The sequence below is a fragment of the Bombina bombina genome, chromosome 9, assembly GCF_027579735.1.
Source record: "Bombina bombina isolate aBomBom1 chromosome 9, aBomBom1.pri, whole genome shotgun sequence".
Classification (NCBI taxonomy): domain Eukaryota; kingdom Metazoa; phylum Chordata; class Amphibia; order Anura; family Bombinatoridae; genus Bombina; species Bombina bombina.
Window position 1 is genome coordinate 128,743,231 of NC_069507.1, and position 24,360 is coordinate 128,767,590.

The 24,360-nt window shown below is 39.3% G+C and overlaps 1 protein-coding gene across 1 annotated transcript in view; it reads left to right on the plus strand.

Annotated features, from left to right (window-relative positions):
- UNC93B1 (unc-93 homolog B1, TLR signaling regulator) overlaps positions 1–24,360 on the plus strand; it is a 71,769-nt gene that overhangs the window by 17,451 nt on the left and 29,958 nt on the right. The window contains exons 4-8 of the mRNA XM_053692370.1: positions 7,734–7,887; positions 8,388–8,549; positions 17,527–17,656; positions 17,885–17,978; positions 18,061–18,188. Coding sequence (XP_053548345.1) covers positions 7,734–7,887; positions 8,388–8,549; positions 17,527–17,656; positions 17,885–17,978; positions 18,061–18,188 — 668 coding nt within the window. The remainder of the gene's footprint in view (positions 1–7,733; positions 7,888–8,387; positions 8,550–17,526; positions 17,657–17,884; positions 17,979–18,060; positions 18,189–24,360) is intronic.

Sequence of the window (24,360 nt, forward strand, 5' to 3'; positions counted from 1 at the left end):
GTAGCTATCTTAGGTTTTATTTTTATTTCACAGGTAAATTTGTATTTATTTTAACTAGGTAGACTAGTTAGTAAATAGTTATTAACTATTTACTAGCTACCTAGTTAAAATAAATACAAAGTTACCTATAAAATAAAACCTAACCTGCCTTACACTAAAACCTAACATTACAATAAAATGAAATAAATTAAATTAATAAAATACAATTTACTAACTTACAAAAAAAAACAAAACGCTAAATTACAAAAAATAAAAAACGAAATTATCAAAATTAAAAACGAATTACTCGTAATCTAATAGCCCTATCAAAATTAAAAAGCCCCCCAAAATAAAAAAAAACCCTAGTCTACACTAAACTGCCAATGGCCCTTAAAAGGGCCTTTTTGCGGTGCATTGCCCCAAAGATATCAGCTCTTTTACATTGCAATAAAAAATACAAACAACCCCCCAACGGCAGATAAATGTCATGTTCAAAATAGTGCTTGTCTGCTTCAAGACCCAATGAATGTGTAATATTCTAATATAATGCCGTAACATAACAAGTTAACCAGTGTAAATCTCTACCATTTTTTCTTTATATTTTCCATTTTAAATATTAGATCTGCTGAGTCCCTAATATAGGAAAGTAAAGTAATCACTGATTTCTTAACAAATTGGTCCACATACTGTGACATGTTAAATGTTAAGTTATCAATTCCCGAAATAATGGGCATTTTTGTTTAATCAACTTAATATTTTTTATGTATGACTAGGTTTTAAGTATGTTTTTTTATTTAATATTGTTTATATATATATATTGGTTTTAATATTCTTTAATGATGCCCCCTGTTTTTGTATCTGCGTGTGTTCAGTCCCGCTTTGGTATGAATGATTGGAGTTAAGAATTTTATTCCCATATCAAAACTGGTTATAAACACGATCTATATCGCCATATAAAGAAGCGGTATGAGATTACAAGCCCTCACTAATTAGAAATTGCTTTAATCTGTCTCTGTTTTTGGGAACGAGTCCCACAACGAATAGGAAATGTCTAACAAACAAATGGCTAATTTGAATAACCTATGGTGTGTAAATATACGTTGTTCTCAACTTAGGTCCGCTATTGGATCCTTTGAAATAGTTTTAGCTGAATTGGATTGGATTGATCCTCATTAAGACAATCATCAGTAAGTTTCTCTATTGGACTTTATGAGTGTCAATCAAATGTAACCATGATTAACAGTCATGCTTACCCAATCACGACCCAGTAGGTTTAGTAACACGCAGCTGAATTAAATGTTTGTTTAATATTGCATCTTTATAAGTAAGTGTTTCTACTACTTTTATCACCTGATGAAACAGTCTTTCGACTGAGACACGCATTGTGATACTTTGTGTTTTTATGTCAAGCGTATATTAAACGCATTGGCCTAGATTTAGAGTTTGGCGTTAGCCGTGAAAACCAGCGTTAGAGGCTCCTAACGCTGGTTTTAGGCTACCGCCGGTATTTGGAGTCACTCAAAATAGGGTCTAACGCTCACTTTCCAGCCGCGACTTTTCCATACCGCAGATCCCCTTACGTAAATTGCGTATCCTATCTTTTCAATGGGATTTTTCTAACTCCGGTATTTAGAGTCGTTTCTGAAGTGAGCGTTAGACATCTAACGACAAAACTCCAGCCGCAGGAAAATAGTCCGTAGTTAAGAGCTTTCTGGGCTAACGCCGGTTTCTAAAGCTCTTAACTACTGTACTCTAAAGTACACTAACACCCATAAACTACCTATGTACCCCTAAACTGAGGTCCCCCCACATCGCCGACACTCAAAAAAAATTTTTTAACCCCTAATCTGCCGACCGCCACCTACGTTATCCTTATGTACCCCTAATCTGCTGCCCCTAACACCGCAGACCCCTATATTATATTTATTAACCCCTAATCTGCCCCCCACAACGTCGCCTCCACCTGCCTACACTTATTAACCCCTAATCTGCCGACCGGACCTGAGCGCTACTATAATAAAGTTATTAACCCCTAATCCGCCTCACTAACCCTATAATAAATAGTATTAACCCCTAATCTGCCCTCCCTAACATCGCCGACACCTAACTTCAATTATTAACCCCTAATCTGCCGACTTGAGCTCACCGCTATTCTAATAAATGTATTAACCCCTAAAGCCTAACCCTAATACTAACACCCCCCTAAGTTAAATATTATTTAAATCTAACGAAATTAATTAACTCTTATTAAATAAATTATTCCAATTTAAAGCTAAATACTTACCTGTAAAATAAATCCTAATATAGCTACAATATAAATTATAATTATATTATAGCTATTTTAGGATTTATATTTATTTTACAGGTAACTTTGTATTTATTTTAACCAGGTACAATAGCTATTAAATAGTTAAGAACTATTTAATAGCTAAAATAGTTAAAATAATTACAAATTTACCTGTAAAAGAAATCCTAACCTATTAATTAATTAATTAAATAAACTACCTACAATTACCTACAATTAACCTAACACTACACTATCAATAAATTAATTAAATACAATTGCTACAAATAAATACAATTAAATAAACTAGCTAAAGTACAAAAAATAAAAAAGAACTAAGTTACAAAAAATAAAAAAATATTTACAAACATAAGAAAAATATTACAACAATTTTAAACTAATTACACCTACTCTAAGCCCCCTAATAAAATAACAAAGCCCCCCAAAATAAAAAAATGCCCTACCCTATTCTAAATTACTAAAGTTCAAAGCTCTTTTACCTTACCAGCCCTGAACAGGGCCCTTTGCGGGGCATGCCCCAAGAAATTCAGCTCTTTTGCCTGTAAAAAAAAACATACAATACCCCCCCCAACATTACAACCCACCACCCACATACCCCTAATCTAACCCAAACCCCCCTTAAATAAACCTAACACTAAGCCCCTGAAGATCATCCTACCTTGTCTTCACCATACCAGGTTCACCGATCGGTCCAGAAGAGCTCCTCCGATGTCCTGATCCAAGCCCAAGCGGGGGGCTGAAGAGGTCCATGATCCGGCTGAAGTCTTCATCCAAGCGGGCCAGAAGAGGTCTTCCATCCCATTGAAGTCTTCATCCAAGCGGCATCCATCCGGAGCGAAGCGGCAGCATCCTGAAGACCTCCACCGCGGAACATCCATCCTGGCCGACGACTGAACGACGAATGACGGTTCCTTTAAATGACGTCATCCAAGATGGCGTCCCTCGAATTCCGATTGGCTGATAGGATTCTATCAGCCAATCGGAATTAAGGTAGGAATATTCTGATTGGCTGATGGAATCAGCCAATCAGAATCAAGTTCAATCCGATTGGCTGATCCGATCAGCCAATCAGATTGAGCTCGCATTCTATTGGCTGTTCCGATCAGCCAATAGAATGCAAGCTCAATCTGATTGGCTGATTGGATCAGCCAATCGGATTGAACTTGATTCTGATTGGCTGATTCCATCAGCCAATCAGAATATTCCTACCTTAATTCCGATTGGCTGATAGAATCCTATCAGCCAATCGGAATTCGAGGGACGCCATCTTGGATGACGTCATTTAAAGGAACCGTCATTCGTCGTTCAGTCGTCGGCCAGGATGGATGTTCCGCGGTGGAGGTCTTCAGGATGCTGCCGCTTCGCTCCGGATGGATGCCGCTTGGATGAAGACTTCAATGGGATGGAAGACCTCTTCTGGCCCGCTTGGATGAAGACTTCAGCCGGATCATGGACCTCTTCAGCCCCCCGCTTGGGCTTGGATCAGGACATCGGAGGAGCTCTTCTGGACCGATCGGTGAACCTGGTATGGTGAAGACAAGGTAGGATGATCTTCAGGGGCTTAGTGTTAGGTTTATTTAAGGGGGGTTTGGGTTAGATTAGGGGTATGTGGGTGGTGGGTTGTAATGTTGTGGGGGGGTATTGTATGTTTTTTTTTACAGGCAAAAGAGCTGAATTTCTTGGGGCATGCCCCGCAAAGGGCCCTGTTCAGGGCTGGTAAGGTAAAAGAGCTTTGAACTTTAGTAATTTAGAATAGGGTAGGGCATTTTTTTATTTTGGGGGGCTTTGTTATTTTATTAGGGGGCTTAGAGTAGGTGTAATTAGTTTAAAATTGTTGTAATATTTTTCTTATGTTTGTAAATATTTTTTTATTTTTTGTAACTTAGTTCTTTTTTATTTTTTGTACTTTAGCTAGTTTATTTAATTGTATTTATTTGTAGCAATTGTATTTAATTAATTTATTGATAGTGTAGTGTTAGGTTAATTGTAGGTAATTGTAGGTAGTTTATTTAATTAATTTATTGATAGTCTAGTGTTAGGTTTATTTGTAACTTAGGTTAGGATTTCTTTTACAGGTAAATTTGTAATTATTTTAACTATTTTAGCTATTAAATAGTTCTTAACTATTTAATAGCTATTGTACCTGGTTAAAATAAATACAAAGTTACCTGTAAAATAAATATAAATCCTAAAATAGCTATAATATAATTATAATTTATATTGTAGCTATATTAGGATTTATTTTACAGGTAAGTATTTAGCTTTAAATTGGAATAATTTATTTAATAAGAGTTAATTAATTTAATTAGATTTAAATTATATTTAACTTAGGGGGGTGTTAGTATTAGGGTTAGACTTAGCTTTAGGGGTTAATACATTTATTAGAATAGCGGCGAGATTCGGTCGGCAGATTAGGGGTTAATAATTGAAGTTAGGTGTCGGCGATGTTAGGGAGGGCAGATTAGGGGTTAATACTATTTATGATAGGGTTAGTGAGGCGGATTAGGGGTTAATAACTTTATTATAGTAGCGCTCAGGTCCGGTCGGTAGATTAGGGGTTAATAAGTGTAGGCAGGTGGAGGCGACGTTGTGGGGGGCAGATTAGGGGTTAATAAATATAATATAGGGGTCGGCGGTGTTAGGGGCAGCAGATTAGGGGTACATAGGGATAATGTAAGTAGCGGCGGTTTACGGAGCGGCAGATTAGGGGTTAATAATAATATGCAGGGGTCAGCGATAGCGGGGGCGGCAGATTAGGGGTTAATAAGTGTAAGGTTAGGGGTGTTTAGACTCGGGGTACATGTTAGAGTGTTAAGTGCAGACGTAGGAAGGGTTACCGCATAGCAAACAATGGGGCTGCGTTAGGCTTTTTTGCAGGTGTTTGTTTTTTTTTCAGCTCAAACAGCCCCATTGTTTCCTATGGGGGAATCGTGCATGAGCACGTTTTTGAGGCTGGCCGCGTCCGTAAGCAACTCTGGTATCGAGAGTTGAAGCTGCGTTAAAAATGCTCTACGCTCCTTTTTTGGAGCCTAACGCAGCCTTTATGTGGACTCTCGATACCAGAGTTATTTTTATGGTGCGGCCAGAAAAAAGCCGGCGTTAGTTTTTCGGGTCGTTACCGACAAAATTCCAAATCTAGGCCATTGTTTTTTATATTGGCATTTGAGTCTTTATCTGGGGTCAGCAATTTTACTTTTTGCTCTAAATGACTTTGATACCTGACAGAGTGTTTTTTGCGAAGATACCCCATTTAATAGATCCTTGTCGAATACAGCAAAGCAGAGGCTTGTAACTGATCCGGTATCCTCGGTGTGGCATATCAAGTTTTCTGGAGGCCTGAGTGCGAGCTAGCTGGACAGCTCTGATGTTTCAGCATGCACCTACTGCACTATTGAGTGATTCTCGTTTGTGAGTATATCTCCATTGGGGGCTTTGTGGATTGCTGCATTGCATCAACGTATTTCACTATTGGAGTGCCCTCTTTCTTTTTCTACTCAAATTCAAACATGGCTGCACCTTATACTTTATGGAAACGATCAACCTCTGACCTATGTCTCTCCACTCCTATTATCTCTATATCCATCTCCCACCTTCAAGACTTCCCACGTGCTGCTCCTGTCCTGGAACTTTCTGCCGCGCTCCATAAGACTGTCAACCTTATATAGCTTCAGGCGCTCCTTGAAGACACACCTATTAAGAGAGGTTTACCATCTCTCCTGTTTTTCATCCTACCCAAAATAATTCTTGAACTTCCTTGACTCACTGCTGCAATCAATGTGACAAGCGACCCCAAACCTTATGTCACTGCACAGTCAACTTGTAGACTGTAAGCCCCCCGGAGCAGGGCCCTCTTCCTCCTGTACTAGATTTGTTAGTCTGTTATATTTTTGTATCTTATCACAAATCCCTGTCATTATATACCCCTATCTCTGTACCCAGCTCTACAGAATTTTGTAGCGCTATACAATAATAATCTTATGTAAAGGTGCTTTACGGCTATCAGTAACTTTTGGGCAAGGCCTTCTACCTTTTATGATTTTATGATCAATTATTTAATCATTACCAAACAGCAGCAAAGAACATGAAAATAAACAGAAAAACAATCGGAAATAAGAGCAGAAAATAGTGTTATCTTCCTCTTTTCTTTGCTGCCTCCCAGGAAGCAGGTTGTGTATGTTTATGTCTTTTAATTATTGTACAGTTTTATACCTAATGCCATGTTGGCGCTTTATAAAAAAATTATTATTCTCTTGGTATCCTTTGTTGAAGAAGCAATGATGCACTACTGGGAGCTTGCTTAACACATTGGGTGAGCCAATGACATGAGGCATATATGTGCAGCCACCAATCATCAACAAGTTCACAGTAGTGCATTGCTGCTTCTGAGCATGCTTTTCAGCAAAGGATACCAAGATAACGGAGACAGTTTTGAAAATAAAAGTAAATTGGACATTTGTGTAAAATTGCAATTACTAGATAAAGTCCAAAGGTCTGTGTTTACACCACAGCAGGGCCACCCTTAGCATTAGCGGGGCTCTGGGAGAGACAAATTTGTGGGGCCTCTCAGCCCAGCACCCTTATTCCTCTACCCCTTTATACCCGGCCCCCTGAATGGCCCACCCTGTCCCAATATTCAGTGTTACTATATACAGAATAACACTATATGTTACACCTCCTAATACCATAAACACTTCTTCATAAACTAAATTCAGGATGTACATTGCACCTTCTCATACCCTCAACCCTGACATTGTGGAGCCCCCCAAAGGACGGGGCCCTGGGTGGGCCCCCATCTCACCTTGCCCAAAGGGCAGGCCTGTACCACAGATTCTGACTTTGTAAGGAAAGCATGTAAATCTGTTAAGTACAGATGGGTCAAAAGATCTAACCATGTATGCTCAGAAATTAGAGTAGAGAAATTACTTTAAAGGGGTTAATTTTATTTCTTGTATAAAACATAATTCAAACCTACTGTGAAAACACAGAAATCCAAAATTGGTAACTAACAATGCTGATGGCACTGCAGTGCAATAAAAGCAAGCTGGTAATCTCAGTCAGGCATGAGAAAACTGCCAGTATACAGCTGAGAAACGCGTTTCACGGTTTTAGCAAGTTTTTAAAGAAACTATGTTGACTACAAGCTACTTGGATTCCTAGTTGTGCGCTTATCATTCCAAGGAGGTGGAAGAGGTTGTTCAGTTAACTGGAGACTGAGATTACCAGCTTGATTTTTTTATACTAATGTGGCAATGACATCACTGTTTTATGTCATTTGAACATCTTTAATCAATTTAATTCAAATGGTTGCTCCTCTAATATAAAGCTTAGATAACAAAGTAACATATCGCCTAAGCTAGTATACAGTGCTTGTGCACAACAATTGTTATGAGTTGAAATGAAGGCTCTAATGAGATAACATTTAAGTACTAACACTATCTCTCTGTCCTAGGCCTTTTGCAAATGCAACTGATTTTACATTATGATGAGACCTATCGTGATGTGAAATATGGAAACATGGGACTTCAGGATATTGACAGTAAAATGCTGATGGGCATTAATGTCACACCTATTGCTGCACTTCTCTACACACCAGTCTTGATCAGGTATGAAAACAAATGTGCTGGTGTCTTTAAAGGGACATGAAACTCAATTTTTTTTCTTTCATAATTCAGATAGAGCATGCAATTTTAAGCAACTTTCTAATTTACTTCTATTATCTAATATGCTTAATTCTCTTGATATCCTTTTGTTGAAAAGCATACCTAAATACGCTCATTTGCTGCTGATTGGTGGTTGCACATAGATTTCTCATGTGATTGGCTCACCCATGTGCTTTGCTGTTTCTTCAACAAAGGTATCTAAAGAATGAAGCAAACTAGATAATAGAAGAAAATTTAAATGTCACTTAAAATTGTATTCTCTATCTGAATCATTAAATAAACTTTTTGGGTTTCGTGTCCCTTTAACTTTGTTGTCTTTGGTCTTAGTAGCTGTTGCAGCTTGGTCCATTTAACACTAATATAGTGACCTCTGCTTTCTCACAGCACCAACCACTTTCTCTGATTTTAAGGTTATTTTTTATTGTCACATCTCATCTTTGCAGGTTTTTTGGCATAAAATGGATGATGTTTCTCTCCACTGGAATTTACGCTTTGTTTGTTTCCACAAATTACTGGGAGAGATATTACACACTTGTCCCTTCAGCTACTGCAATTGGTGTGATGATAGTTCCTTTCTGGGCATCAATGGCAAATTACATTACAAGGTAAGGAACAAAACTGAAATGTAGCTGTAATGATCTAATGATGACCTGTTGTGTTATAAAATGCCTTCAATCACTATAAGTAATAGGGATTATGATTTCAATAAATTATATATATATATATATATATATATATATATATATATATATATATATATATATATATTTATTTATATATATTTATTGTGTGTATATGAATAAATATATATATATATATATATAGTGTGTGTGTATGTATATATATATATATGTGTGTGTGTGTGTGTGTGTGTGTGTGTGTATGTGTATATATATATATATATATATATGTGTGTGTGTGTGTGTGTGTATGTATATATATATATATATATATTGTGTGTGTGTGTGTGTGTATGTATATATATATATATATATATATTGTGTGTGTGTGTGTGTATGTATATATATATATATATATTGTGTGTGTGTATGTATGTATATATATATATATATATATATATATATATATATATAGTGTGTGTGTAGAAAAATAACTAACAGCACTAATCCTCATTCAATAATTGATAATCATCAAAACTCTGTGTTGCAAAATCTTACAGAGTGATGGTGCAGGGAAATAGAAAACTATAATATAAAATAAAAAGAGAAAAATGGGAAAACTGTTTCCACTGAAACACCTCCCCAAGTCTATCTTATTCCGCACTGATTATTCCAAATGCATATAGAAACCCCGGTCCCTTGGCACCAACTGATCAGACCACAATTAGTTAACAGTTTATTAAACTATTCTATTTATTTAGCTTCCAAGACAAGAGTGAATAAAATAATACAATATAATGGAAAAAAAAAATAATACAATGAAAAAACCTTAATAGAGCTAATCAAGTAATCAAGCAAGCCCAAATAGCATGCTTTACTAGTGACTGGTCACTGAAAATAAGGACCTAGGACTCCCCAGAGTGATGGCTATAATCATGAGCTGTCCATACCAAATATTGAGATAAATTTGGGCATCATCATAGGATGTAAACTGATAAAGTCCCCCATTGTCAATGAATGTCCATAAGATGAAATGAACAGTCTTAAAGTTAAACCTCTGGGTCCACAAAGGAAAAAAGGGAGCTTAAGTAAATTCGGTCACAAAGGATATTTAACCCGTCAAGTTGTTTCAGTGTAAAATAAAAGTCTCCAACTCATCAGACTTTATAGGGCGTTCCAACTGATGGTGGATCCAATAGCATCGTAATTGAACAACTGAATTATCATACCTGTACAGTCCTGACAAGATCCTTCCGATTCGTAATGCAGTATGTAAGTCAGCATACCTGTAAAATCCTGACAAGATCTCGGCTCTTTAGTAGTGGTGGCTGTGATTCGTACATCCCATTCACGACACTCCAAGGATGGTTAGGTGTATTACTCCATACAACTCTCACAAACATCCGGTCTCTCAGGGAGAGATAGTACTCAGTTCATACACACAGTATCTGCCGGTCTTGTAAAGTTGGTGCTGTACATTTCCCTGACAGTTGGGGATAGCCTTGCTGCCTGTGAAAGCATGTGTCAGGGGGTCAGCTAATTCCCCCTTATAAAATCCAAGAGACAACTTGCTACGCACGTTTCATCCTGCACTTTCTGTGCCTCGTGGGCTTCATCTGGCGTGTAATTTCTTTGGCTGTTCACTGACCTCTTATTTCGTTTTCTTTAGATAAAAGTCGCAATCTTCTCCGCCTGTGTCCTTTTTTGTTTGTTCTAAAATACAAATGCTAGTCTATAGTAATTTAAAACAATAGCTATTACCTTTCGGATTACTGTACTAACTTTCTGATGGTACTATGGGGTAGATTTAATAAGTAGCGGATGCTGCTTTCTACCCCCGTAGTTTCTGGTTCGCCGGAAACAGAAGTTAAGAAGCAGCGGTCATAAGACTGCTGCTTCTTAACTTGTCTGCCACCTTTTAGGTGGCGGATTGCAATCATCCGGATCCGATCCGGATGATTGACACCCCCACTAGCAGCTGTACAGGGGGTCGGCACTGAAATGCTTGTGCAATGTTAAATGCCGACAGCGTATGCTGTCGCATTTAGTGATGCTGGGCGGATAAAGCAAATCATGTCCGTCCGGTATTTAATAAATTGACCCCTACGTATACACAAGTATTAAACATGGTATAAAACTGCCTTTAGGTTGCATGTATAAGCTGTATTATGATACGTAAATATTGCTGCAAGCTTGTGGTAGCAATTAGCGATTATAGGGGCTGATTTATCAAGCCCAGTATTGAGCCTAATGTATCTGTTTCCGCGCAAGCCTTCAGGCTCGTCGGAAACAGGAGTTAAGAAGCAGCGGTCTTAAGACATATGCTCCATGCACCCATATTTATATACTGCATCTTTACACATATAACCAAGGTTTATATTATGTTGACAATTACATCACCAGCTCTCTTTGGCATTTGAGTATATCTTGCCAGCTGTAAATATTGATTCCTGACTCATCCATCGCAAGAGAAATTTTGGATGCAGGATGAGCGAGGCAGAATCTTAGTATTAGAAATATTGAACTGTGGGACATCCAAAAGCAAAGGACTGACAATCTGAGTAATATAAATATTTTTTTGGTATCATCAGTACAAAGGTGGTTAAATATGAGATGTACGGAGGGGAAAAAGCAAGGGGTCTGAGTCTAAGCCCCATCGTCCTGTAATAGAATAGGCCTTGCATACCAAAAAGAATGAAGAACTGACAGGGGGGCTCTTTATAGTGCTAGAAGCTGCAGAGATATCTACATGAGGGGTGAAATGACCAGCTATTCTGAGGGCTTAGGCCATAAGCCTACTTGCAGGGTGTAAAGTAGATTATTGGATGAGAGTGTTTTTGGCCTGTTGTAAATTAACTTTTTATAGTTTGGAGGCCAAATTAAGGAGATCAGAAGACTGGGAGTGATGCTGGATGAAGAAAGTGTTGTATTTTTTTTTTATTGTTTTTTGAGGGGTGAGTATAATTGTGGTTAGCTTAGTAGAAATAATGGATACAATTGATAATATAAGGAACTTATTTTTATGATGTCAATTGTATTCTTGAACGGTCATCAAGTTCTTGAGAGGTGCAGCTAGAGATGGATGGTGGTGTAGAAGGACAGACGAGGAGAGTGGTTAGCTGCAAAAAAAATAAAATAAAAAAAGGTTTTTGAGATATGATGGCCTCAAGATGAGAAATAAGTTTTTGTTCTTTTCAAATAGATTCAAAGGTATTGTGAGAGCATAACAAAGGGCGCCATCATGTGATCTTTATTAAAACCCGCTAATTACAATTGGGGGTCTGAAGGCAGGAATGCTTTGGTTGCGATTGTTGAGTGTGTAGTGAACATTAGTAGAAGCAGAGTGTCAAAAGTGATTAGTGCAAAATGCAGGATGTAGAACTAATTTGAACTCAGTTGGAGAATGGTAATAGGAAGCTGAACATAGAATAATAATAACACATCTAAATTGATAGCAATGCTTCTGTAACCGTGTGTCAAAATTGCAGATTGCAGTAAATAGCTTTATTGTTCATGACAATATGATAGTAGTATTATGTGAAATTGATAGCCATGCTTTACTCCCATAGAAAAAGGGACAGTCAACACAAAAATAGTTATTGTTTAAAAAGATAGATAATGGGGGGTAGTTATCAAGCCGTCAACCTCAAATACGCTGGAATTCCGCAGCGTATTTGTGGCGAGGCTGATTCGCCTTAGTTATCAAAGGCTAGAGACCGTATAATTTAGTGACGTAAGCTTCGATCCGCCGGACTCAGTCCGACACAGATCGATTCTTACGTCACTACAGATGTTTCGCACACAAGTGCGGCACAATCTGACTACTTTTGCTAGTTATCAAAAAACTAGCAGGTACGCTCTGCACTTTTCCGGCCCAGAGTACCTGGTTTTCAATCCGCCGCCCTGGAGGCAGCGGATCCCATAGGAATCAATGGGAGTCTGACCATAGCGAAAGTTCATGTTCGCTGCTGCCAGATATCCCATTGATTCCTATGGGAGCTGTCTACACCTAACACCCTAACATGTACCCCGAGTCTAAACACCCCTAATCTGTCCCCCCCTACACCGCCGCAAACTAAATAAAGTTATTACCCCCTAAACTGCCGCTCCCGGAGCCCACCGAAACTATAATAAACATGTTAACCCCTAAACCGCCGCTCCCGGACCCCGCCACAACTATAATATACGTATTAACCCCTAAACCGACGCTCCCAGACCCCGCCGCCACCTACATGATACCTATTAACCCCTATCCTGCCCCCCCTATACCGTCGCCACCTATAATAAAGTTATTAACCCCTATCCTGCCGATCCCGGACCTCGCCGCAACTAAATAAATAGTTTAACCCCTAAACCGCCGCTCCCGGACCCCGCCACAACCTATATTAAACTTATTAACCCCTATCCTGCCCCCCCTACACCGTCGCCACCTATAATAAATTTATTAACCCCTATCCTGCCCCCCCTACACCGCCCCCACTGTAATAAAATTATTAACCCCTAAACCTAAGTCTAACACTAACCCTAACACCCCCCTAACTTAAATATTAATTAAATAAATCTAAATAATATTTCTCTTATTAAATAAATTAATCCTATTTAAAACTAAATACTTACCTTTAAAATAAACCCTAATATAGCTACAATATAAATAATAATTATATTGTAGCTATCTTAGGATTTATTTTTATTTTACAGGCAACTTTCAATTTATTTTAACTAGGTACAATAGCTATTAAATAGTTATTAACTATTTAATAGCTTGCCTAGCTAAAATAAAGAGAAATTTACCTGTAAAATAAATCCTAACCTAAGATACAATTACACCTAACACTACACTATACTTTAATAAATTAATCCTATTTAAACTAAATACTTACCTGTAAAATAAACCATAAGATAGCTACAATATAATTAATAATTACATTGTAGCTATTTTAGGATTTATATTTATTTTACAGGTAACTTTGTATTTATTTTAGCTAGTTAGAATAGTTATTAAATAGTTATTAACTATTTAATAAGTACCTAGCTAAAAGAAATACAAAATTACCTGTAAAATAAATCCTAACCTAAGTTACAATTAAACCTAACACTACACTATCATTACATTAATTAAATAAATTAACTACAAATAACTACAATTAAAGACAATTACATAAACTAACTAAAGTACAAAAAATAAAAAAAGCTAAGTTACAAAAAATAAAAATAAAAAGTTACAAACATTTAAAAAATATTACACCTAATCTAAGCCCCCTAATAAAATAACAAAGTGCCCTACCCTATTCTAAATTAAAAAAGTTACCAGCTCTTTTACCTTACCAGCCCTTAAAAGGGCCTTTTGCGGGGCATGCCCCAAAGAAAACAGCTCTTTTGCCTGTAAAAGAAAAATACAACCCCCCAACGTTAAAACCCACCACCCACATACCCCTAATCTAACCCAAACCCCCCTTAAATAAACCTAACACTACCCCCCTGAAGATCATCCTACCTTAAGTCATCTTCACTCAGCCGAGCCACCGATGGAACCGAAGAGGAGATCCGGAGCGGCAGAAGTGATCCTCCAAGGGGCGCTGAAGAAGTCTTCCATCCGATGAAGTCATCATCCAGGCGGCGCTGAAGAAATCTTCCATCCGGGCGATTTCATCTTCCAAGCGGCGCTGAAGAAGTCTTCCATCCGGGCGATGTCATCTTCCAAGCGGGGTCTTCAATCTTCTTTCTTCAGGATCCATCTTCATCCCGCCGACGCAGAACATCCTTCTTCCCCGACAGACTAACGACGAATGAAGGCTCCTTTAAGGGACGTCATCCAAGATGGCGTCCCTTCAATTCCGATTGGCTGATAGGATTCTATCAGCCAATCGGAATTAAGGTAGGAAAAATCTGATTGGCTGATTGAATCAGCCAATCAGATTGAAGTTCAATCCGATTGGCTGATTCAATCAGCCAATCAGATTTTTCCTACCTTAATTCCGATTGGCTGATTGGATCTTCCAAGCGGGGTCTTCAATCTTCTTTCTTCAGGATCCATCTTCATCCCGCCGACGCGGAACATCCTTCTTCCCCGACGGACTAACAACGAATTAAGGCTCCTTTAAGGGACGTCATCCAAGATGGCGTCCCTTCAATTCCGATTGGCTGATAGGATTCTATCAGCCAATCGGAATTAAGGTAGGAAAAATCTGATTGGCTGATTGAATCAGCCAATCAGATTGAAGTTCAATCCGATTGGCTGATCCAATCAGCCAATCAGATTGAGCTCGCATTCTATTGGCTGTTCCAATCAGCCAATAGATTGGCTGATAGAATCCTATCAGCCAATCGGAATTGAAGGGACGCCATCTTGGATGACGTCCCTTAAAGGAGCCTTCATTCGTTGTTAGTCCGTCGGGGAAGAAGGATGTTCCGCGTCGGCGGGATGAAGATGGATCCTGAAGAAAGAAGATTGAAGACCCCGCTTGGAAGATGACATCGCCCGGATGGAAGACTTCTTCAGCGCCGCTTGGAAGATGAAATCGCCCGGATGGAAGATTTCTTCAGCGCCGCCTGGATGATGACTTCATCGGATGGAAGACTTCTTCAGCGCCCCTTGGAGGATCACTTTTGCCGCTCCGGATCTCCTCTTCGGTTCCATCGGTGGCTCGGCTGAGTGAAAATGACTCAAGGTAGGATGATCTTCAGGGGGGTAGTGTTAGGTTTATTTAAGGGGGGTTTGGGTTAGATTAGGGGTATGTGGGTGGTGGGTTTTAACATTGGGGGGGTTGTATTTTTCTTTTACAGGCAAAAGAGCTGTTTTCTTTGGGGCATGCCCCGCAAAAGGCCCTTTTAAGGGCTGGTAAGGTAAAAGAGCTGGTAACTTTTTTAATTTAGAATAGGGTAGGGCATTTTTTTATTTTGGGGGCTTTGTTATTTTATTAGGGGGCTTAGATTAGGTGTAATTAGCTTAAAATTGTTGTAATATTTTTTAAATGTTTGTAACTTTTTTTTTTGTAACTTAGCTTTTTTTATTTTTTGTACTTTAGTTCGTTTATTTAATTGTATTTAATTGTAGTTATTTGTAGGTAATTTATTTAATTAATTTAATGATAGTGTAGTGTTAGGTTTAATTGTAACTTAGGTTAGGATTTATTTTACAGGTAATTTTGTATTTATTTTAGCTAGGTAGTTATTAAATAGTTAATAACTATTTAATAACTATTCTAACTAGCTAAAATAAATACAAAGTTACCTGTAAAATAAATATAAATCCTAAAATAGCTACAATGTAATTATTAATTATATTGTAGCTATCTTAGGGTTTATTTTACAGGTAAGTATTTAGTTTTAAATAGGATTAATTTATTAAAGTATAGTGTAGTGTTAGGTGTAATTGTAACTTAGGTTAGTTTTTATTTTACAGGTAAATTACTCTTTATTTTAGCTAGGTAAGCTATAACTATTTAATAGCTATTGTACCTAGTTAAAATAAATTGAAAGATGCCTGTAAAATAAAAATAAATCCTAAAATAGCTACAATATAATTATTATTTATATTGTAGCTATATTAGGGTTTATTTTAAAGGTAAGTATTTAGTTTTAAATAGGAATAATTTATTTAATAAGAGAAATATTATTTAGATTTATTTAATTAATATTTAAGTTAGGGGGTGTTAGGGTTAGACTTAGGTTTAGGGGTTAATAATTTTATTACAGTGGCGGCGGTGTAGGGGGGGCAGGATAGGGGTTAATAAATTTATTATAGGTGGCGGCGGTGTAGGGGGGGCAGGATAGGGGTTAATAAATTTATTATAGGTGGCGACGGTGTAGGGGGGGCAGGATATGGGTTAATAAGTTTAATATAGGTTGCGGCGGGGTCCGGGAGCGGCGATTTAGGGGTTAAACTATTTATTTAGTTGTGGCGAGGTCCGGGATCAGCAGGATAGGGGTTATTAAATTTATTATAGGTGGCGACGGTATAGGGGGGGCAGGATAGGGGTTAATAAGTTTAATATAGGTTGCGGCGGGGTCCGGGAGCAGCGGTTCAGGGGTTAATACATTTATTTAGTTGCGGCGAGGTCCGGGATCAGCAGGATAGGGGTTAATAAATGTATTATAGAGGGCGGCGGTATAGGGGGGGCAGGATAGGGGTTACTAGGTATAATGTAGGTGGCGGCGGTGTCCGGGAGCGGCGGTTTAGGGGTTAATACATTTATAAGAGTTGCGGCGGGGTCTAGGAGCGGCGGTTTAGGGGTTAATAACTTTATTGAGTTGCGGGGGGCTCCGGGGGCGCCGGTATAGGGGGTAGAACAGAGTATTTAGTGTGGGTGCTTAGTGACAGGCTAGCAAGTAAGCTGTCAAAAAGCCGAAGAGCAGCGAGATTGGATGAGTGATAAACTCTCACAGTCCGCTGCTCATCGCACCGCACTTGGTGCGCGGCTTTTTGACAGCTTTTTTGATAACTTAGGCAAAATTTTGCAGGTCCGCAGCGGTGATGGTAGGCGAGCTTAGGCGGGCGTATTGAACCGGCGCAGGCAGGTAAATTAGACACGTTGATAACTACCCCCCAATGCCTTTACTACTCATTCCCTTATACTTTATAACCTTTAAACCTCTAAATTTTTGTCTGCTTCTAAGTCACTAAAGACAGCCCCATGATCACATGCATTTTTATTAGCTTTTCACAACAGGGGAGTGATAGTTCATGTGAGCCAAATAGATAACATTGTGCTCACGCCCGTTGGTTCTAACAACACAGCGCTAATTGGCTTAAATGCAAGTCAATAGATAATAAATAGTCATGTTATCAGGGGTCTGTCAGAAGATGCTTAGATACAAGGTAATCACAGAGATAAAAAGTGTATTAATATAACCATGTTTTCTGTGCAACACTGGGGAATTGGTAATAAAGGTATTATCTATCTTTTTAAATAATATTTTTTTTTTAGTTGACTGTCCCTTTAATATCTATATTTATTTTTAGGATGGCTCAGAAGTATTATGAATTTGTGAACTATAAGGAGGAAAATGAGCGGGAGCAGCGGAAGGCACCACGAGGAGCCAGTAACAAATACATCATTATATTTCAGAGCACCTTTTACTCCATCTTTTATGTGAGTCACAGATAGAAGTTTGTGTAAGAATAATAAAAACTGTGGTCGTTTTTGTAAATTGTTTTTTTTTTTTTTTTCTTTACAACTGACTTTATTTAAATTTGCAAAAATACAATAATGGAGACACAGTTCCATGTTAATAAGTTTATTCCTTTGGTCTTTCTTTTCATCTTCATTGTTTGTTTTCCAACATTTTCTTTTAAAAAATACCAATGATCTCTGTTACAGCTAAGCTTCGTAATGGCTCAGTTTCCGATGTTCTTCTTTCTTCATAAGTTCTTGTATTCATATCAACACACACTCGCCAATGTCAAAGACTGTGGTGAGTATATGGCTTTTATAGATGACTAACAAAAATGAGAACTATATAGGACTATCCAGCTTATTTCATTTTATTTCCACAGGATCCGCCATCGTTCAAGGTATCCTTCCTAAATTTAATGTGACAGTACTTCATACTCTTCCACCCAGTCTAGATCTCATCTACGTGGAAAGCGCATTAATGGGAGCTGCGTTTGTGTCCATGCTACTGGTAAGAGGGAAAGGAAAAATGGATATTGATTAGTAATTATTTTCTTACTATGGGGCCTATCTATCAAGCTCTGGATGGGGCTCGATGTCCCGTGTTTCTGGCGAGCCTGCAGGCTCGCCAAAAACAGCAGTTATGAAGCAGCTGTCACAAAGACTGCTGCTCCATCCAGCTTATTTCGAGTCTGCAGGGGGCGGCGTTGCACCAGCAGCTCTTGTAAGCTGCTGGTGCAATGCTGAATACGGCGAGCGTATTGCTCGCTGTATTCAGCAAGGTCTGGCGGACCTGATTCGCACTGTCGGATCAGGTCCTCCAGACTTTGATAAATTGGGGCCTATGGGTCTATTCCAGAACATTATAAAAAGTACCTTGCATGGCTTTTCACAGTTTTCAGATTTGAATCCCATCCAACCAATGTGAAAACACAGAGAAAACCTATTTTCACTTCCTTATCAAGAGCTTGTGCACCACCTTAACACTGCCTAGAAGACCCTTGTGCAGTAATTCTACAACTGTATTTCAAGCCATAAGAAATCACTTTGCTAGCACCTTTTTTGCATGCTTTTTGGAGTTTTCTTTCAACAGCCTTGACCCTATTAATATGTGCTAGCACGTGCGCTCATGCGAGTCTGTAATGCAAAGCTTTGCATAACCAACACGGTTATATTAATATTGTTTACCTCTGTGATTACCTTGTATTTATGCTTCTGCAGACTGCCCCCTTATCACAGTGCTATTTAAAAACTTGCAGTTTAGCCAAACAGTGCTGGCTCATGTGTAACTCTACAAGAGTGAGCACAGTGTTATCTATATGGCACATATAAACTTTGGTGTGAGAAGCTAAAAAAAAGCACTGAGATAAGAGGCGGCCTGCAGGGGCTTATAAACAGGCAGAGATTTAGAGTTTATAAAGTATATTAATATAACAATGTTAGTTGTGCAATGCTGGGCAATGGGTAGTAAAAGGGGTTCTCTAGCTATTTAAACAATAAACAAAAAATCAAGTAGACAGTCCCTGTAATAAATCTTCCCATGAATCCGACTCTTTATGTTTTCAGGGAGCTTGTGGGTGAGTTCTTGAATTCTGACATCGTAGCTGCTCTTCATCTTTCCCTGGATTTGCCCGTTGTCAGTTTGACAAATTTTGATTTTGTTCTACATTTTTTTTGTATACTTTTTCAATGTTTCATTTTTATTTCTGCACTTTTTTTCTATTCTCTACAGATTTATTCTTGCCTGCCCTCACTTTGTATCATGTCCACTCGCACATTGATACATATGCCCCCATAACTTGTCCTCCTGCTCTGAGGCCGAGGACAGAAATCAACCCGATCGAATATGATCGGGTTGATTGGCACCCCCTGCTAGAGTATGCTGTCGGAATTTATCAATGTGCAGAGGACATGATACGCTACATTGTATCATGTCCGCTCGCACTTACATAAATATACTCATTTTTTTCCTACAAGATAACCTGTCTTCCAATCAAACTACACAGATAAAATTAATCTCATTAAAGTGATGGTAAATCCTAGCGTTTCAAAAATGCTAGGATTCACCATCTTTAAAAATAAAGTCTACCTTAAAGGGACATTAAACACTTTGAGATGGTAATATAAAATGATAAATGGTATATAATAAAACAACTCTGCAATATACTTTCATTATTTATTTTGTCCTCTTTGCCTGTAATTCCATTCTGAAATTGTGAGCTTTTCAGCTTCTGTTAGAAATGGAAGTGCAGAACACTGTTAAATCCAGCACAACCATTGGCTGCACACTCTAGTGACCTATTTATAACTGACCCTAATTGGCCAAAGCAGAGAAGTTAACACAAGTTACAACATGGCAGCTCCCAGTGTTTTATAGACACTAAAACTTTACACTTATTTTGTCACTTTTTAAACAACTAATGAAACTTTAAAAAATACATCTACATGTTAGTCATGGACTAATCTTTTCTTTGAATGCATCATTCTATCTAGCATGTATTTAGTGTTTAATGTCCCTTTAAGTCCTCAATTTTTTTAAAAAGTGTGTTATCTTTTGCATTGACTTTGCTGCTAATCTTCACAGCAAAGATATTTTTTTCAACAAAGTGGCGCTTCAATACTTTTAGCTGATGGCCGTGCTAGCCATGGCTAGCATGGCTATTGGCTAAGAGGTGGAAATGTCACCTCATCGGAAAAAAACTAAATTTATGCTTACCTGATAAATTTATTTCTCTTGTGGTGTATCCAGTCCACAGATTCATCCATTACTTGTGGGATATTCTTCTTCCCAACAGGAAGCTGCAAGAGGACACCCACAGCAGAGCTGTCTATATAGCTCCTCCCCTAACTGCCACTCCCAGTCATTCGACCGAAGACAAGCAAGAGAAAGGAGAAACTATAGGGTGCAGTGGTGACTGTAGTTTAAAAATAAAAAACACCTGCCTTAAAATGACAGGGCGGGCCGTGGACTGGATACACCACAAGAGAAATAAATATATCAGGTAAGCATACATTTTGTTTTCTCTTGTAAGGTGTATCTAGTCCACGGATTCATCCATTACTTGTGGGATACCAATACCAAAGCTATAGGACACGGATGAAGGGAGGGACAAGGCAGGCGCTTAAACGGAAGGCACCACTGCCTGTAAGACCTTTCTCCCAAAAATAGCCTCCGAAGAAGCAAAAGTATCAAATTTATAGAATTTAGAAAATTATGAAGCGAAGACCAAGTCGCCGCCTTACAAATCTGTTCAACAGAAGCCTCATTCTTAAAAGCCCATGTGGAAGCTACCGCTCTAGTGGAATGAGCTGTAATTCTTTCAGGAGGCTGCTGGCCAGCAGTCTCATAAGCTAAGGGGATTATACTTCTTAGCCAAAAAGAAAGAGAAGTTGCCGAAGCCTTTTGGGCTTTCCTCTGTCCAGAGTAGACCACAAACAAAGCAGATGTTTGCCGAAAATCCTTCGTAGCTTGTAAATAAAATTTTAAAGCACGAACCACATCAAGATTGTGTAATAGACCGTGACGTTCCTTCTTTGAAGAAGGATTAGGACATAGTGAAGGAACAACAATTTCCTGATTGATATTTTTATTAGATACCACCTTAGGAAGAAAACCAGGTTTGGTACGTAACACTACCTTATCTGCATGGAAAATGAGATAAGGGGAATCAGATTGTAAAGCAGATAACTCCGAAACTCTTTGAGCCGAGGAGATAGCTACTAAAAACAGAACTTTCCAAGATAAAAGTTTAATATCTATGGAATGCAAAGGTTCGAACGGAACCCCTTGCAGAACCTTAAGAACTAAATTTAAACTCCATGGTGGAGCAACAGGTTTAAACACAGGCTTGATTCTAACTAAAGCCTGACAAAACGCCTGAACATCTGGAGTATCAGCCAGACGCTTGTGCAAAAGAATAGACAGAGCAGAAATCTGTCCCTTTAAGGAACTAGCTGACAATCCCTTCTCCAAGAAAAGATAATATCCTAGGAATCCTGACCTTACTCCATGAGTAACATTTGGATTCACACCAATGAAGATATCTACACCATATCTTATGATAGATTTTCCTAGTGACCGGCTTTCGAGCCTGAATTAAGGTGTCAATGACCGACTCAGAAAAACCATGCTTTGATAAAATCAAGCGTTCCATCTCCAAGCAGTCAGACGCAGAGAAATTAGATTTGGATGGTTGAAAGGACCCTGAAGTAGAAGGTCCTGCCTCAGCGGCAGAGTCCCTGGTGGAAGGGATGACATGTCCACCAGATCTGCATACCAAGTCCTGCGTGGCCACGCAGGTGCTATCAAAATCACCGAAGCTCTCTCCTGCTTGATATTGGCAATCAGACAAGGGAGCAGAGGAAACGGTGGAAACACATAAGCCAGGTTGAAGGACCAAGGCGCTGCTAGAGCATCTATCAGCGCTGCCTTGGGATCCCTGGACCTGGATCCGTAACAAGGAAGCTTGGCGTTCTGACGAGATGCCATGAGATCCAGTTCTGGTTTGCCCCAAAGTTGAATCAACTGTGCAAATACCTCCGGATGGAGTTCCCACTCCCCCGGATGAAAAGTCTGCCGGCTTAGAAAATCCGCCTCCCAGTTCTCTACTCCTGGGATATGGATAGCTGATAGATGGCAAGAGTGAACCTCTGCCCATAGAATTACATTGCTAGGGAACTCCTTGTTCCCCCTTGATGGTTGATGTAAGCTACAGTTGTGATATTGTCCGACTGAAATCTGATGAACCTGACAGCAGCAAGCTGAGGCCAAGCCTGAAGAGCATTGAATATCGCTCTTAGTTCCAGAATGTTTATCGGAAGGAGTGCCTCCTCCTGAGTCCACGAGCCCTGAGCCTTCAGGGAGTTCCAGACTGCACCCCAGCCCAGAAGGCTGGCATCTGTCGTTACTATTGTCCAATCTGGCCTGCGGAAGGTCATACCCTTGGACAGATGGACCCGAGATAGCCACCAGAGAAGAGAATCCCTGATCTCTTGATCCAGATTTAGTAGAGGGGACAAATCTGTGTAATCCCCATTACACTGACTGAGCATGCACAGTTGCAGCGGTCTGAGATGTAGGCGGGCAAACGGCACTATGTCCATTGCCGCTACCATTAAGCCGATTACTTCCATACACTGAGCCACTGAAGGGCGAGAAGTGGAATAAAGAACACTGTAGGAATTTATAAGTTTTGACAACCTGGTCTCTGTCAGGTAAATCTTCATTTCTACAGAATCTATCAGAGTTCCTAGGAAGGAAACTCTTGTGAGAGGGGATAGAGAACTCTTTTCTTCGTTCACCTTCCACCCATGAGACCTCAGGAATGCCAGAACAATGTCCATATGGGACCTGGGGATTTGAAAATTCGACGCCTGTATCAGAATGTCGTGTAGGTAAGGGGCTACTGCTATACCCCGCGGCCTTAGGACCGGTAGGAGTGACTCTAGAACCTTCGTAAAGATTCTTGGTGCCGTGGCTAACCCAAAGGGAAGAGCCACAAACTGGTAATGCCTGTCTAGGAAGGCGAACCTGAGAAACCGATGATGATCTCTGTGTATCGGAATGTGAAGATAAGCATCCTTTAAGTCCACGGTAGTCATATATTGACCCTCCTGGATAATAGGTAGGATGGCTCGAATAGTCTCCATCTTGAAGGATGGGACCCTGAGAAATTTGTTTATGATCTTTAGATCTAAGATTGGTCTGAATGTTCCCTCTTTCTTGGGAACTACAAACAGATTTGAATAGAAGCCTTGCCCCTGTTCCTCCTTTGGAACTGGGTGGATCACTCCCATAACTAGGAGGTCTTGAACACATTGTAAGAATGCCTCTCTCTTTATCTGGTTTGCAGATAATTGTGAGAGATGAAATCTCCCTTTTGAGGAAGAAGCTTTGAAATCCAGAAGATATCCCTGGGACACAATTTCCAACGCCCAGGGATCCTGGACATCTCTTGCCCAAGCCTGGGCGAAGAGAGAAAGTCTGCCCCCTACTAGATCCGTTTCCGGATCGGGGGCTAATCCTTCATGCTGTCTTAGAGGCAGCAGCAGGTTTTTTGGCCTGCTTTCCCTTGTTCCAAGCCTGGTTAGGTCTCCAGACCGGCTTGGACTGGGCAAAATTTCCCTCTTGTTTTCTATTAGAGGAAGTTGAAGCTGCGCCACTCTTGAAGTTTCGAAAGGAACGAAAATTAGTCTGTTTGGTCCTTAATTTGTTGGACCTATCCTGAGGAAGGGCGTGACCTTTTCCTCCAGTAATATCAGAAAGTATCTCCTTCAGTCCAGGCCCGAATAGGGTCTGCCCCTTGAAGGGAATGTTAAAAAGCTTAGACTTTGAAGTAACGTCAGCTGACCAGAATTACGCCATAGCGCCCTACGCGCCTGAATAGCAAAACCTGAATTTTTAGCCGTTAGCTTGGTTAAATGAACAACGGCGTCAGAAACAAATGAATTGGCTAGCTTAAGAGCTTTAAGCTTGTCAAGGATATCATCCAACGGGGTTTCTACCTATAGAGCCTCTTCTAGAGACTCAAACCAGAAGGCCGCAGCAGCAGTGACTGGGGCAATGCATGCAAGGGGCTGGAGAATAAAACCTTGTTGAATAAAAATTTTCTTAAGGTAACCCTCTAATTTTTTATCCATTGGATCTAGAAAAGCACAACTGATCTCGGCCGGGATAGTTGTAC